At 48.0% G+C, this 13,365-nt stretch overlaps 1 protein-coding gene across 2 annotated transcripts in view; it reads left to right on the forward strand.

Moving 5' to 3' along the window:
* The first annotated feature begins 283 nt into the window (after window positions 1-283).
* Window positions 284-13,365, forward strand: part of EXOC4 (exocyst complex component 4) — a 410,874-nt gene continuing 397,792 nt past the window's right edge. The window contains exons 1-3 of one of the 2 annotated variants that reach the window (XM_075857510.1): window positions 284-416; window positions 8,979-9,168; window positions 10,976-11,170. In XM_075857510.1, coding sequence (XP_075713625.1) covers window positions 349-416; window positions 8,979-9,168; window positions 10,976-11,170 — 453 coding nt within the window. In that variant the 5' untranslated portion in view covers window positions 284-348. The remainder of the gene's footprint in view (window positions 417-8,978; window positions 9,169-10,975; window positions 11,171-13,365) is intronic. The other variant, XM_075857508.1, reaches the window with a different exon arrangement.

A 13,365-nucleotide genomic window follows, 5' to 3' on the forward strand; every position in this document is an offset into this window, starting at 1 on the left:
ACAAACCACCTCCTCTGCGTGAGAAGAATTTGGCAGCTATCCAGCAGATATTTTGCTCCCTGCTAGTATCATTCTGTAACAAATAAAGTTATTGAAAATGCCAGATTCGCGTTGCATTGTGGTCTTTGTAGTTGCAGAGACCGGATTCGTTTCGTTAGGGACGTGTACCCTCTGCTTAATGGTAAACTACAATTCCCGAGACAGGCAGGAAAGCCACTTCCTGCTTGGGGTCAGGCTTTTGATAACTGGGCTGTACAGTGAGATCTTATTGGCTGTGATTTTCTGCGGCTGCGCGTTAGTACGTTGTGACAGTGTTTTGGTGTGAGAGGTGGAAGCGGGACCGTAAAGATGTCCGGATACAGAGGCCAGATGAGCAAAAGCAAAGACCCTTCAGGGTTACTGATCTCTGTGATTAGGTGGGTGATGTTCGGGTGTCAGTCAGTGCCCTGTCCACTTTATCTGTCATACAAGGAGCTGCAGTGTGTAGTTGATCGCACATGGGGAGAGCACATATGTGGTTACAGTGGTATAAGATACATGTGTGTCTATGACAAGGAGCCCAGTACTGTCCCTTATTTTGGGTGACATGAAATTCTTGTCACGTTCAGAAGTGTGAAGTATTTATTGTAACAGATTCTCTGATGGGTCCACTCCTGCCCCTTCTCCGCTGTGCGCTTGTGCTGGACCACTCCTGCCTCTTTTCCGCTGTGCTCTTGCGGTGGTCCACTCCTGCCTCTTTACCGCTATGCTCTTGCGGTGGTCCACTCCTGCCACTTCTCCGCTGTGCGCTTGCGGTGGTCCACTCCTGCCCCTTCTCCGCTGTGCGCTTGCGGTGGTCCACTCCTGCCTCTTCTCCGCTGTGCGCTTACGGTGGACCACTCCTGCCCCTCCTCCGCTGTGCGCTTGCGGTGGACTACTCCTGCCCCTTCTCCGCTGTGCGCTTGCGGTGGACTACTCCTGCCCCTTCTCCGCTGTGCGCTTGCGCTGGACCACTCCTGCCCACTCTCCGCTGTGCGCTTGCCCTGGACCACTCCTGCCCCTCCTCCGCTGCGCGCCAGCGCTGGACCACTCCTTGACCCGCTGCGCGCCAGCGCTGGACCACTCCTTGACCCGCTGCGCGCCTGTGCTGGACCACTCCTGGGCCCGCTGCGCGCCTGCGCTGGACCACTCCTGGGCCCGCTGCGCGCCTGCGCTGGACCACTCCTGGGCCCGCTGCGCGCCTGCGCTGGACCACTCCTGGGCCCGCTGCGCGCCTGCGCTGGACCACTCCTGGGCCCGCTGCGCGCCTGCGCTGGACCACTCCTGGGCCCGCTGCGCGCCTGCGCTGGACCACTCCTGGGCCCGCTGCGCGCCTGCGCTGGACCACTCCTGGGCCCGCTGCGCGCCTGCGCTGGACCACTCCTGGGCCCGCTGCGCGCCTGCGCTGGACCACTCCTGGGCCCGCTGCGCGCCTGCGCTGGACCACTCCTGGGCCCGCTGCGCGCCTGCGCTGGACCACTCCTGGGCCCGCTGCGCGCCTGCCCTGGACCACTCCTGGGCCCGCTGCGCGCCTGCCCTGGACCACTCCTGGGCCCGCTGCGCGCCTGCCCTGGACCACTCCTGGGCCCGCTGCGCGCCTGCCCTGGACCACTCCTGGGCCCGCTGCGCGCCTGCCCTGGACCACTCCTGGGCCCGCTGCGCGCCTGCCCTGGACCACTCCTGGGCCCGCTGCGCGCCTGCCCTGGACCACTCCTGGGCCCGCTGCGCGCCTGCCCTGGACCGCTCGGACGAAAATAAGCAGTGTGAACATACCCTTACTCCGATACCACGTCCCCATACATTATCAGGTCGGCAGCACGACTCCCTTTTTACACAGGGAGATGTGCTGCCGACAACAATAATATTTTAAGCAGCTATGCTCTTGCGGTGGTCCACTCCTGCCACTTCTCCGCTGTGCGCTTGCGGTGGTCCACTCCTGCCCCTTCTCCGCTGTGCGCTTGCGGTGGTCCACTCCTGCCTCTTCTCCGCTGTGCGCTTACGGTGGACCACTCCTGCCCCTCCTCCGCTGTGCGCTTGCGGTGGACTACTCCTGCCCCTTCTCCGCTGTGCGCTTGCGCTGGACCACTCCTGCCCACTCTCCGCTGCGCGCCAGCGCTGGACCACTCCTTGACCCGCTGCGCGCCTGCGCTGGACCACTCCTGGGCCCGCTGCGCGCCTGCGCTGGACCACTCCTGGGCCCGCTGCGCGCCTGCGCTGGACCACTCCTGGGCCCGCTGCGCGCCTGCGCTGGACCACTCCTGGGCCCGCTGCGCGCCTGCGCTGGACCACTCCTGGGCCCGCTGCGCGCCTGCGCTGGACCACTCCTGGGCCCGCTGCGCGCCTGCGCTGGACCACTCCTGGGCCCGCTGCGCGCCTGCGCTGGACCACTCCTGGGCCCGCTGCGCGCCTGCGCTGGACCACTCCTGGGCCCGCTGCGCGCCTGCGCTGGACCACTCCTGGGCCCGCTGCGCGCCTGCCCTGGACCACTCCTGGGCCCGCTGCGCGCCTGCCCTGGACCACTCCTGGGCCCGCTGCGCGCCTGCCCTGGACCACTCCTGGGCCCGCTGCGCGCCTGCCCTGGACCACTCCTGGGCCCGCTGCGCGCCTGCCCTGGACCACTCCTGGGCCCGCTGCGCGCCTGCCCTGGACCACTCCTGGGCCCGCTGCGCGCCTGCCCTGGACCACTCCTGGGCCCGCTGCGCGCCTGCCCTGGACCACTCCTGGGCCCGCTGCGCGCCTGCCCTGGACCACTCCTGGGCCCGCTGCGCGCCTGCGCTGGACCGCTCGGACGAAAATAAGCAGTGTGAACATACCCTTACTCCGATACCACGTCCCCATACATTATCAGGTCGGCAGCACGACTCCCTTTTTACACAGGGAGATGTGCTGCCGACAACAATATTTTTTTAAGCAGCTATGCTCTTGCGGTGGTCCACTCCTGCCACTTCTCCGCTGTGCGCTTGCGGTGGTCCACTCCTGCCCCTTCTCCGCTGTGCGCTTGCGGTGGACTACTCCTGCCCCTTCTCCGCTGTGCGCTTGCGGTGGACTACTCCTGCCCCTTCTCCGCTGTGCGCTTGCGCTGGACCACTCCTGCCCACTCTCCGCTGTGCGCTTGCCCTGGACCACTCCTGCCCCTCCTCCGCTGCGCGCCAGCGCTGGACCACTCCTTGACCCGCTGCGCGCCAGCGCTGGACCACTCCTTGACCCGCTGCGCGCCTGCGCTGGACCACTCCTGGGCCCGCTGCGCGCCTGCGCTGGACCACTCCTGGGCCCGCTGCGCGCCTGCGCTGGACCACTCCTGGGCCCGCTGCGCGCCTGCGCTGGACCACTCCTGGGCCCGCTGCGCGCCTGCGCTGGACCACTCCTGGGCCCGCTGCGCGCCTGCGCTGGACCACTCCTGGGCCCGCTGCGCGCCTGCGCTGGACCACTCCTGGGCCCGCTGCGCGCCTGCCCTGGACCACTCCTGGGCCCGCTGCGCGCCTGCCCTGGACCACTCCTGGGCCCGCTGCGCGCCTGCCCTGGACCACTCCTGGGCCCGCTGCGCGCCTGCCCTGGACCACTCCTGGGCCCGCTGCGCGCCTGCCCTGGACCACTCCTGGGCCCGCTGCGCGCCTGCGCTGGACCGCTCGGACGAAAATAAGCAGTGTGAACATACCCTTACTCCGATACCACGTCCCCATACATTATCAGGTCGGCAGCACGACTCCCTTTTTACACAGGGAGATGTGCTGCCGACAACAATAATATTTTAAGCAGCTAAAACTATACGACCAGCAGATGATCGTTGCCTTGTTTACACAGGGCAATTATCGGCAATGAGCGTTCTATGAACGAGCGTTTGCCTCATAATTGGCCTGTGTAAAAGGGCCTTTAGGTATTTCTGCAACAAATCTGCCATGTGTGAACATACTCGGGCCCGGTCCACACAGGATGGAAATGCTGCGGATTACAGTACCACCTAAGTGGATGAAATGTAAACAAATCTCATCCACTTCCTGCAGAACGTGTACCACACAGAAATCAGAGCAATCTGTGGATTTTCAAATCCTCAGCGTGTTCTTTCTGTTAAGGATGTTCACAGCGGATTTCACCCTCTTCAAGTAGAATTAGTAAAATCCACTGTGAATCCGCAGCAAAATCGGCACGCAACACGTGGGAGAATTTGCAACAATTCTGGTATTGAATCCGCCTGAGAGCCCCTGCACCCGGGACAAAGCCTTTTTTGTGTGTGGAAAAATTGCAGTGGATTACAGTCCTAGCTGTGTGGATGAGATTTCAGCAAATCTGATCCACATGCCTTGGAACGTTTTCAGTGTGAAAATCCGAGCATGCTGCAGATTTCTGTTCTGGACGCTCACTACAGATTTGACCATTTTTGATGTAGAAAGTGTGAAATCCTCAGCGTTTCCAAGGCAAAATATGTGCCAAATGCTGTATGTAACATATGCGGACTTTGCTCTGGAAACTCCACAAAAAATCTGCTGTGTGTGCGCGCCAATTCACACACAACAGAAATGAATGCAACTGAAAATCCATTCCATTTATCTGAATGTGGTGATTTTCTGCAGCAATCTGCCACATGTGAATTGACATCCACGCATGTATTAGATTTGTTGTAGTATTTGCAGCAAAATTTTAATTTGTATATTGCAGGTTTTGCCAACGATTCTGCTGTGGAAATGCTGCAGATTTCACGGCTTTTACAGTAAAAAGGGTGAAATTCGCTCTGAATATCTGTAACAGAATGAACACGTTGTGGAAATAAAATATCTGCAGCGTTCTCTGATCACCGTGCAGATAATGTTCCGCAGCAGGTAAATGAGATTTGTTCAAATCTCATCCACATGTCTGGTACTGGAATACGCTGCAGATCTTCTGTGCACAATCTATGTTCGCAGCACTGCTGCCCCACTTCTATATTACTATGTGCTGCACTACTACTGTCCCATTCCAACGATGCCTTGTAATGGGGCAGTAGTGGTCTATCCCCGCGGACAGACCACATGATAGGCCATCAGTATTTGAACAGTTGGGAGTTCGACTTTCACATTCCCCACAGTTCATCTGTGCGATTGGCTGTGTCTGGTACTGCAGCTAATTCAATTCACCCGAATGGGGCAAGCTGCAGTACCTGCCATAGCCATTATTATGGACCATCCACTGTGTTAACTATAAAGGAGAATGCAATCACTAGAGCATTTTCTATCTGTTGATTGATCTTTAGGGGGCCCAGTCATCGGGATCCTATCAAACATTGGTGTCCTATCAGGCCATCAATGTTAAAGAGGACTTGTCGGCTCTCCAGACATGTCTTCTTTAGTAAATATTTGTATTTCCCATCAAATTAAAATTCTGGAACATGTTTTCTAAGAACTCTGTGTTGTGCCATTCCTTCTATAAATGTATGAATTTGACAACAAGGTCGTTCTCCTTGTCAAAGAGGTGTGTCCCTGCACAGTCTCAATCTGTCAGCTCTGATTGGACAGCGTCAGTCCATGTAGGGACACCCTCCCAGCTGGTAACACCCATTTGTCAATTTATTCATATATTTCTAGGAGGAATAACAGAGAAACAGCACAATGTAGAGTTCTAAGAGTATATCCCCCAAAACTGTTATTTTGTAGGAATTACGATTTATATTTTAAAGCAGACCTGTCAGGAGAGGTGACCTTCAAGTCCCGAAGAACCCTTTTAAGGGCTCATGAACATGGCTATATCACGGCTCCATACAAGCTTTGAGCTGAGTGGAGCCATAATACGGCACTATGGAAATCTGTGGGTCCCTACTGTACCTCCATATGCCTTCACTTTTCATGCAGAGTTTTTTTCCTTTGATTCATATGTAATCTATATGTTCCATAAAGCCATAGTATGGTGGTTTAGAAGAACAGAATACCTCCATGGGACGGTGCCGTACAGAGAGAAAATCGAATGATGTTTAAGTTCCGATAATTCTAGATCTTATTTGTACATGTAATTTCCGGTGCGGCCATTTATTATGTATTCTGTTTAACGCGCTACATTGGATTCCTGGTTTACTCTAATCAGAAGAACAAAAAGTTTGTAGAACAGAAATGGTTTTCTTGGGTAACATTATAGCTTACTACACTATAAATGCGGTATGGCAGATCTAAAAATAATTCCGGAAGATTGAATCCACAGGAAGTTTTAAAAGTGGACAGGATGCTGCTAAATATCTTTTTCCAGTTTGCTCAGAACTCACTTGAGACGTAGGGAGGAACGTTATTTTCTCTACATTGTTTTGTTTTTTTTGGTGAAACTTATATACATGTTTAGTCATATTTAGTCAAATTCAACATATACTATAATGACTAACGTATTGGGACACACCTGGTTGAATAAGCTTGATGTCTATTCTAGTCTTGAGCAGCTGGACATTGCCGCTGCGGTAAAAATCGCCGATACTTAGGCTGTTACGGCTGTCCGATCCGGTCTCCCTGGATGACTCTAAAGCCCATGTGACCACTGCAGACTGTGATTGTCTGCAGCGGTCACATGAGATGAAACGTCATCCCAGGAGACCGGACTGGAGGAAGAAGCAGGTAGTTCTGGGTAAATATATATTTTTTTTTCTCACTTGCAAATTTTGCGGCGAAATCGCTGCGGTTACGCTACAAAAGTCACTACACTTGGCTTTCTGTTGCGGGTTTAGCATCTCCATTGAATGTAATGGGAAAAAACTGCAACAGAAAAGCAATGAAAACGCAGCATAAATTTAACCGCAAGGCAATTTCTGAGTTTTTTCTGTGGTTTTTTTTCCGCAGCGTGGGCAATAGTTTTCTGGAGAGAATTCCATTTTGGAAATTCCACAGCGTTTACGATAAGTGGGAACCCGGCCTAACCGCGGAGATCAGAGAAACCTCTTATCTCCACAGTTAACCCTTTGAATGTCGCTATCGCAGTTAATAGCGGCATTCAACGGGAAAATGAGTAATGGGGACCCCTCTTTGATCGTGTCACAGGGAATCCCTATGACGCGATCGAGGGACATACCTTATATGGGCAGATAGCCCATGGTCCATTAAAGGACCCCAGGGATGTCTGATTGTATTTCCTGTTAGGGCATACACTATCAATACACAGGCAAATGTACTGGCATATAGATACAGGCCAATATATTAAAGTTAAAAAATGAAAATCAAAAATCCCCCTGTGGGATTAAAAAAAAAGTAAAATTATTAAAAAAGAAAAAAAAATATTAAATAAATTCGTAAAAAAATATACATTTTTCACAATAAATAACATTATTGCGTATAAGTCCCAAGACGTAAAATAATAAAACACATATTTGGTATCCTCACGACTGTAACAACCTGCACAACAAACGTAATTCATATCAATTAAATGATAATGTAAATGTACCAACAAGTGGTGCCTACATAAAGTACAGCTCGTCCCGCAAAAAACAACGGGGAAAAAAAATGTTCTGTCCTCAAGGCCAAATTTTGCCTTGTCCTTGAAGAGGATCTGTCACTAGTTTAGTAATGCCCAATCTCCTAACTAATCGAATAGGCGCTGTCACACTGATAATGGTAGTAAAAATTGAGTCCCAAAAAACGTATTAATTTAAAAGTTATGAGCGTTTTAATAAATATGCAAATTAGGCTATATAGAACTAGTGGGCTCCCATAGTAATGCATTGAGAGCCTAAGTTCCGGTTTTCTCAAAAGCACAGCGATTCCAGACAGGTCGGAGGGAAGATCACATGAGCGGCGCTGGGCCTGAAAACGACTAGATGCTCGGATCGGTAAGTATTTCTACACACAGCACCCCACTGAAACACCAATGTACAAATGGAGGGGCAAATAAAAAAAAGAAGGGGAGTGATCCTTTAAGTTTTACTGCCTCGTTCACTTGGAGCCTGGCTGCATAGAAACCAGTTGGGGGAGCAGGGACCCGTCGCTATGGAACCGCCAGGGGAGGGGGGGGGGGGCGGTATGGTGCTTTTTTTTAAATTTTATTTTGACGTGGTAACATGTTTTTGTTTTTTTTTCAAGTTGCAATTTTTGCTGTGGAAATGCAGCAATTCAATTGGGAAAATCTGCAACAAATGTGGACGTAGCCTAAAAATGATCTTCACTAAAAATGTGAACGTAAAAACAAAAGCGAGCAGTGCAATAAATGTATGTTACAGAGATGCTAGAGATCATATATGCATACTAGATTTGCAATTTTAATTAATTCCTATGATTCAGTAGCGCCTTTATCATGGTAGGTGCTATAGAAAGCTTTTTATAATAGAACTGTTAAAAAGTTGGATGGCTGTAACTGTAGCATTGACTGGAGGAGACATCAAAACAAATCCAACGGAAAAGTGAGGTTGTCCGTGGCAACAAGTCAGTTTTCACCTAATTTTTTTAGAGACCTTTTGGAAAATGAAAGCAGGAACCTGATTGGTTGCCATGGGCAATCGTGGCTGCTGTGGAGCATGGAGGCAAAACTGCAAGAGCGTCGTAATTTCTTGGAAGTTTTGAAGTTATTATATAAGTTATATTTGATTGTTTGCATCACTGTAGTTCAGTTTAGGGTGCGTTCACACTGATTTATTGTGCTGATTTTGACATCGGAATAGGTGCCAAAAGATGGCCGAAATCGCCTCCCATTGATTTAAATGGGAGGCAGAGTCGATTCTTTTAAAAAAAAATTTCCCCTGTGACTTTTGGCCGATCGCTGGAAAAAAATTGGCATGTCCTTTCTTTGAGCGATTTCCACCTCTGACCCCTCGTTTCTGAACATTTTAAACAGCGTTTTTTGCCCGCGGTACTTGTATTAGCTTTAATGGATGAGGGCAAAAAAACGGCAAAAAAAAAGTACAGGCAGTCCAAAATCTGGCTCAAAATTCCTGAATATTTACTATTCAAGTGTGGTAAAAACTATAGTAATTATGACTTAGTCTGCTTGACTTACAAACCCCAACATAAGTTTTCTTTTTGTTCCAGGACCCTTTCAACTAGCGATGATGTGGAAGACAGAGAGACTGAGAGAGGACGTTTGGAGGCGGCTTATGAGAGCTGTGATAAAGACCTGGATAAGAAGATTGAGCAGCACTTTACAGAGCTTACTACTGCCATACGCACTTACCAAAGCATAACCGAACGGATTACCAACTCCAGAAATAAGATCAAGCAGGTCAGCCGCTAGAGCTATACATGAAGCTGTTTTCCCAAAATATATTGGTTTCTCTGTGTGGCTGTCCTTTAGGTAAATGGTTGGATCTTGCAGTTTTGCATCAATCAATATAGACCATAAAGCCATGATCACACACACTTTTTTTTGGATGCAGTTTTTGCCTCAGTATTTTTAGCCGAACACTGGTGTGGACACGAGAGAGGATGTTCATCAGTCTTATTTTCACCTTTCCTTCCTTTTAAATCCACTTCTGGCTTTGGCTAAAAAAAACGGAGCCAAAAACTGCATCAAAACTGTGTGTGATTTTGGCCTAAGGGACGGGTTTCTTGAAAAGCAATGTTAACCATGTGGATCATAAAGACTAAAAGCAGTACCCGTGTTTGTGCAGCTACTCTGCCCGTGTGATGCCCTAGGAAACCCGCTGCAATACAGGAAAAGCAGATCTATTACCTTTACATTAGAAATAAGTGAAGCACAAATTGGTTTATTCAATTTATTTGGAAATGGGAAAGATACGCAGCTCCGGTTATCAGTGTCCATGATGTGAACGAGCTGGAGAGGGTGCTCTATGTCCCAGTCACAATTGTGGTTCTAGTTCTTTATATAGATCGAGAACTATTAGGTTGGAAGTCTCTAAATGAGGTTTCACATAACTTTGACCCATGAACAGACAATAGCTGGGATGATTTATTACAGGAGGGAGCTCTGCATGGACACTGATAATTTTGTAACGATGGGAATAGTTTTTACAATAAAAATTGTTGCTATTGTAGCCAAATATGATATTCTTCATAACGGAGCTTCTCTGTGATCACCGTTTACTTGCTAGAATTATGCAGTCATGGAGTCTCATTTATCAGAACTTTCTAATATAAATAATCTGTGTTGCCAATAACAACCAATTACAGTGCAGCTTTCATTTTTTCAGAGCAGTTTAAGAAATGAAAGTTGAGCTCTGATTGGTTCTATGGGAGGCTAGGTCAGTTTGTCATTTAGACAGTTTTGATAAATGAGGCCCAATGTTTAATTAAGTTATACATTGTGCAGCTTCCGTTTGATGGATTGTCCACTCCTCTCTGTTAGCACAAGTCTATGTTAGGACGGCCGACGACATATTCTTTTTCTTTATTTGTCAGAAGCAGGGCTGGGACAGGTGAAATATGTGAAGCGTTTGGGTACCTTCTATTTGTAATTGGACTTCAGTTACTTCAGTTATGCTGTTGGTGCCCCATTGAAGAGAATGGCTCAAGTGTCGGAAGCGCAAGCTGCTGCGGAGTTCCATTAACAATCTAGAAAAGTCCTCACTACTTGACCATTTAATGGCTAAATAGAGTGATGATAAATAGCAAGTCTTCAATTTATCCTTGAGAAGGTATTTGGAGGACTCTATTTTTAGCTATGCCAGTAGTGTGTTTGTTTTCATGCCAGTCTGAACAGGACCAGACCAATAATAAAATAAGTCTTTGGGATGTTAGGGCCTGTTGACATCAGAGTTGGCTTTCCGTTGAGCGTTTCCGTCGGGGGAACCCTTCAACGGAAAGGCAAACGGAAACCTTACCTTCCGTTTACATCACCATTGATATCACTGGTGACTAAAACATTGCTAATGGTTTCCGTTTGTCACATTCCGTCAGGTTTCTGTTTTTTTTTTTACGTAATCAATAGCACATTCGACTGACCGAACCCCTCAATGGAAAGCCAACGCTGATGTGAACAGGCCCTAACGTAAAATGCGGAGATCACTAAAGTACCATCTGACGGTAGTCCAGTTTCTACTAATGGCAATTTCTTTTTGTTTTCCTGCTAGGTTAAAGAGAACCTTTTGTCCTGTAAGATGCTTCTTCATTGCAAGCGTGATGAGCTAAGAAAGCTGTGGATTGAGGGGATTGAACACAAGCATGTCTTGAACCTTTTGGATGAAATTGAGAATATCAAGCAAGTACCCCAGAAACTGGAACAATGCATGGCTAGTAAACACTACCTAGATGCTACTGACATGCTGGTAAGATCTGTCATCCATTAATGTCTTTTTATTAGCGCATTGATAATTCATATACTCTGTATACCAACTGCATATCTGTGGGGAAAGATATCAACTTGAAGAGGTGGAATAAAATAGCTAGGCTTCCTATTCAAAGTGGCAGATAGTTTGTTGGCATTAAATGAGTACTTTATATACTATATTGTATCTATGTAAAGATGACCATAATGCAATTGCCACCCAAACTACAAGGTCACTGATCTTGACGCTTGGGAAGTTAATTCGTAGCAGTAGAATTATTTTAAAGCGTACCTATTGTAATAATTTAGCATTACAGTAAAAATAAAAGGTTCATTTTATTGTACAATTGCATCGATAGCAAATATGTATTTTTTTTATGGTGAGCGATTTTGAAAAAGATAGTAGTAATATTTTTTTTTGGGGGGGGGGGGGGGGGTATGAACCTTTATTAAACTTAATTGTACTTCTTTTTTTTTTTGGTCGTCCTACTAGGACTTTCAGCAGCGATAGTTACGCTCCCTGGATGCTATAGTAAAGCATCAGACCCCAGTGGGGTGCCGATAGGCTGACAGATGAAGCCCTCACCCTCTTTCAAATGCCTTAGATGTGCAGTTGCTACTGACTGTGGCATCTAAGAGGTTAAACAATTGGAGAACCACTTGTGCAGCAGCCTGGGCACCAGCGTTGTGCAGCAAATATTGCTGCAATCTTCTTCTGAAACTCCGGCGTAGAAAGGCGGTGCATCAGAAGTCCCGTGAACGGCCGGTGTAATGAAACGATGACGGTCGTTAAGGGGTTAAAAAATAGTTGACACCTTTTTAATGTACACTAGGAGCTTTTATACATTAGGTCTAGTAGTTCTCTTTTGGATTGGGTTAGGAGGAAATCCAAACTATGTGTACTCCTTTACTGCTTTGTTGCTACTGGCAGTTAAGTCCCGTTTTATTAATTTGTGAAAAATTTAATCGGAGAATGTTTTAAACTCCATGTACTATCGTTGCACAACAGTTCAGCTCGGTGTGTATTTTTGAGACTAAACAGTTGACAACTGTTGCAGTGTAATTTTAGTTACATTGGCATGAGAAGCAAAATCACCCGCCACTGGGGGGGGACGGGGGGGGACGACGACAGGAAGAGGACGGTCAGCATCTTTAGCCGATATAGATCTATCATTTATTTGGAGAGTTATCCAGGCTAGTAATACACAGTCCTTATCTCGTCTATATTTTGCTCTTCCTGTGACTGAAATATGGCAACCTGGGAGTATAAAACCAAACACCATTGGCTTTAATATCCGTTTTTTTTCTCCCAACAAAGTCCGTATTTTAATATAATATCGAGCGACATCCCCTTATGAGGTTTCGTAATTACAGCTGATGGAACTACTTCAGATATTACCTTAACTTATCGAGCCAGTGATGTCTGTTGTACTGTTACCAAATTTGCAGCACAAACGACACGTTTTACACATCTGTCTTCTGTCTGATTGGGATGTTACCTTCATTAGATGATTGAGTTAACATCTTCGATTTCCCACCAATTTGTTGTATGTCCATTTTAATTTCACTCCGAGCGTTGACAGCGGTGTTTAAACCAAACCGGACATTCATAAACCCACTGGGCAAGACCGGTCTCTGCATATTTACACACATTCATTGTATGAAACCTACAGAATTATGATCTCCTCTAATATTCATGTGCATATTAATTCCAATTGGGCATATTGTTTTCTGGCCGTAAGATGTTCACTCTCATGATAGCCGACTCTGGTACATGGCTGCGTGCATGGGTTAATGGTCGGTTTATGTAGCAGAACTAAAATCCGAAGGTGTACACCGCCGGCACACCGGGGCTTAGCTACGGGTTCATTAATTGACACAACTCTCTAAGTTTGCTGCATCACCTTTGGCGCAGTCCTCTCTTTATATTCCGTTCACATTAATTGAAGTAATTTTGCCACTGAAGCGTGTTTCAGACCTCTGCATTTAAATTGAAATTTTAATTCCCTTATTGTCTGCGCGAGACGGCTGAAGATGGCTTGTTGCAGGTTTCATTATCACTCCGAACACTCCAGCTGCTGCTTCTAATGTACAATGACTGATTAATGCCGGGAAGAATTATTAAAAGAAGAATGGCAGCTTTTTCCCAGTAGGATGGGGTAAACATGAAGTCGTATTTTGACAGCTTTATGGAGC

The sequence above is a fragment of the Rhinoderma darwinii genome, chromosome 3 (assembly GCF_050947455.1).
Source record: "Rhinoderma darwinii isolate aRhiDar2 chromosome 3, aRhiDar2.hap1, whole genome shotgun sequence".
NCBI lineage: Eukaryota > Metazoa > Chordata > Amphibia > Anura > Rhinodermatidae > Rhinoderma > Rhinoderma darwinii.